The following is a 2,663-nucleotide window of genomic DNA, read 5'->3' as shown; positions in this document are numbered from 1 at the left end:
CTGGAGATACAGCTGGGGCTGGCTTCTGTGGGTCAGGGGACACAGCAGGAGATGGCTTCTGGGGGTCGGGGGACACAGCAGGAGATGGCTTCTGGGGGTCAGGGGACACAGCAGGAGACAGCTTCTCTGAGTCTGGGGATACAGCTGAGGCTAACTTCTCCGAATCTGGAGATGTGGCCTGGGCTGACTTTTCTGGATCTGGGGATGTGGCCTGAGCTGACTTCTCTGGCTCTGAGGAATTCACCTGAGCCGACTTCGGGGGCTCTGGAGACACCGAAGATTTCTGAAGCTTGGGGGAAACAACAGGTTCAGATTTGGGGAGTTCGGGAGAGGAAGCAGGTTTGCGTGACTCAGGGGAAAGGGTAGGTTTCTGTGGCTCCGATGTGACACTTTTTTTGGAGGAATCTGAATCTCCTTCTACCTGTTCTTTCCGCTCCTCATTCCACTTCTCAGGTGCCGCATGCTGTGCTGTGATGTGATAATATACATTGCAATACATCTTGCTGGTAAAGAAACATTTGTGGCAGTGAAACAGTTTTGCACTTTTTTGATAAAATATAAGTTTACCCAAACCAGCAGCATCCATTTCATCACAATACTCTGGGTGTATGGTACCCATATGAATTTGTATGTTTTCATAGTCCGTTCCTCTGAAGTTGCAGTGATCACACTCTAAGCGCTCTGTGGTTTTACGTAGTATCTGCAACATGTCCATTTTTTTACGGTCAGTAACAGTTTTCACAGCACTGCACCTTTTAAAGTTGAGACTTCAGTTCCTGCAATAAAGGAAGAAAATGTGTATCGTTAGCTGTCAATGTTAATTTCAACTCTTTGTCATTCCTAAATAACCGCATGTGCTTTTTTCCCACCCTCCATTTTAGAAAGCATAACTTTTGCACAGGTACTAACTACTTCATAAAGAAATCCAAACATAGGTATTTCCAGCTTCTGCAAGTCATTTTACACCACTCGAACTTGAAAAACAAAGCTTGTATTTAACAACAGGCCTTCCTATCTATGTAAAATATTCTGCAAGCAAACAATAAAAAAATAACCCAGGTGATGAAGAGCTAAGTTTAGGTTTCATTTGATAAATGCCACTCGCTTTCTCAGTTGTCTTTTCTTGCCAGATTTGAAGTGCTTTTATTTACATTACCCAGATAAACTGAAAACAAAAAGTACTTTGAAACAGTGCCACTGAGATAAAGCCATTTCAAAACTGCATCTTCATCATAAAATTTCAAAACAAATCAGCTGGTTTTGACAAAGACAAAAAAAAAAAGTTCAAGAAGAAAACAGCAGCCTAAAGCCTAGGCCCTATTTTTGTCTGTGAAACACTGTCTTCCTTTCACTAATTACATGAAAAACAAAAGCTGCTGCTCATAAAGACTTTAATCATTATGAAAATAATTTTTTCAATTCCATTATTTCATCTGCTGCCCTAATAACGACAAAAATACTATTTAAAAAACCCAGTAGTTCCAGTTGGCGTAGTTGACAGTCCTCTGTATTCAAAACATTGTTTGCCTCACCCCAGAGAAAGATGGAAATTCCTCAAAATTACTGTTTTTGCAAGACCTTAAAAAAACCAAAACAAACAAACAAAAAAAACCAAAAACAAAAACCAGAAATGCAGCATCTGAAATGCAAATAATTTTTAATGATTTGGCTAGATTCCACTATTTCCAACAGAATTTACCCGGATTAGCTACTGCAACAAGCAGAAAACCAAGTCTAACCATATTCTGCAAGTCATTTTCACGTCAGTGTGGGAGGTATCTCTATGGTGAAAAGGAATATTTGGATATTCATGTGAAATGCACAGGCTTTTTTCTTGTAGGTTCAAATTAAACAGATGTTACACTATTATCATGCTAAGCTATCAACCTAATTTTGGCGGTCTTGTAAGACACACTGTTTCAAAACACACAAAATTTTTGTGTCATTTTAACATTAATTTTCCTGTCTAAATATATATTAGACTACCAACGAATCTAAAAATATGCATCCAAACCAAGTTTTCTTAATTTATTCCTAAAGCATTTTTACCCTGGTTTCTTATGGAAATGAGGCTTACACAAACACATTGCCCTACAGTCAATGCCAATCAAATTGGACAAAGCAATCCAGTCTCATTTTAAATTTCTGCAAGTTTCATGAAAATCAGCAACTGAGTAGAGAACGAAAGAAATTCCTCCCACTGAGGCTAAGGCTGAATATTTCACTTAACAGTAACGGGCTCTGTTTAGCCTGTAATCAGTACATGAATGGTCAGTATGCAAATAGTCTTAAAACCTGCAGAACAAGCACTGTCTGATTCAGCTTGTAATTAGGGAAAAAGAGAAGGAATTAAAAGTACTACAGCGGTGAGCTGCTTTGGGTTTGCGGCAGGGAGAGAATGAAAGGAAATTAAAAGTGCCGCTAAAGGATGACATGGATACAGGAAAAAATTAACAACGGGAAAGGAGGATTGGCTGAGGAGCAGAGGGCATAAATCCCTGAAAAATGAAGGTTCACTAGCTCAGCTGCTCATGGAACAACTTCTTTGCAGGCATACACACCTCCCGTTAAGGCACAGGAATAGGTAGATTTCCATCAGGAAGCATGGTGGGACCACAGACAGAGCTTTAGGAAGGATCCTGCTTTACATCTATGAGACAAAC

The 2,663-nt window shown here is 39.7% G+C and overlaps 1 protein-coding gene across 1 annotated transcript in view; it reads right to left on the bottom strand.

Moving 5' to 3' along the window:
- Nucleotides 1–715, bottom strand: part of CHAMP1 (chromosome alignment maintaining phosphoprotein 1) — a 2,865-nt gene extending 2,150 nt beyond the window's left edge. The window contains exon 1 of the mRNA XM_009698329.1: nt 1–715. This exon is cut by the window's left edge and continues 2,150 nt beyond it. Within this exon, the coding sequence (XP_009696631.1) occupies nt 1–715 (715 nt within the window).
- Nucleotides 716–2,663: the final 1,948 nt, after the last annotated feature.

This window comes from Cariama cristata, unplaced genomic scaffold (assembly GCF_000690535.1).
Source record: "Cariama cristata isolate BGI_N322 unplaced genomic scaffold, ASM69053v1 scaffold24854, whole genome shotgun sequence".
NCBI lineage: Eukaryota > Metazoa > Chordata > Aves > Cariamiformes > Cariamidae > Cariama > Cariama cristata.
This window is presented reverse-complemented; position numbering and strand designations above follow the sequence as displayed.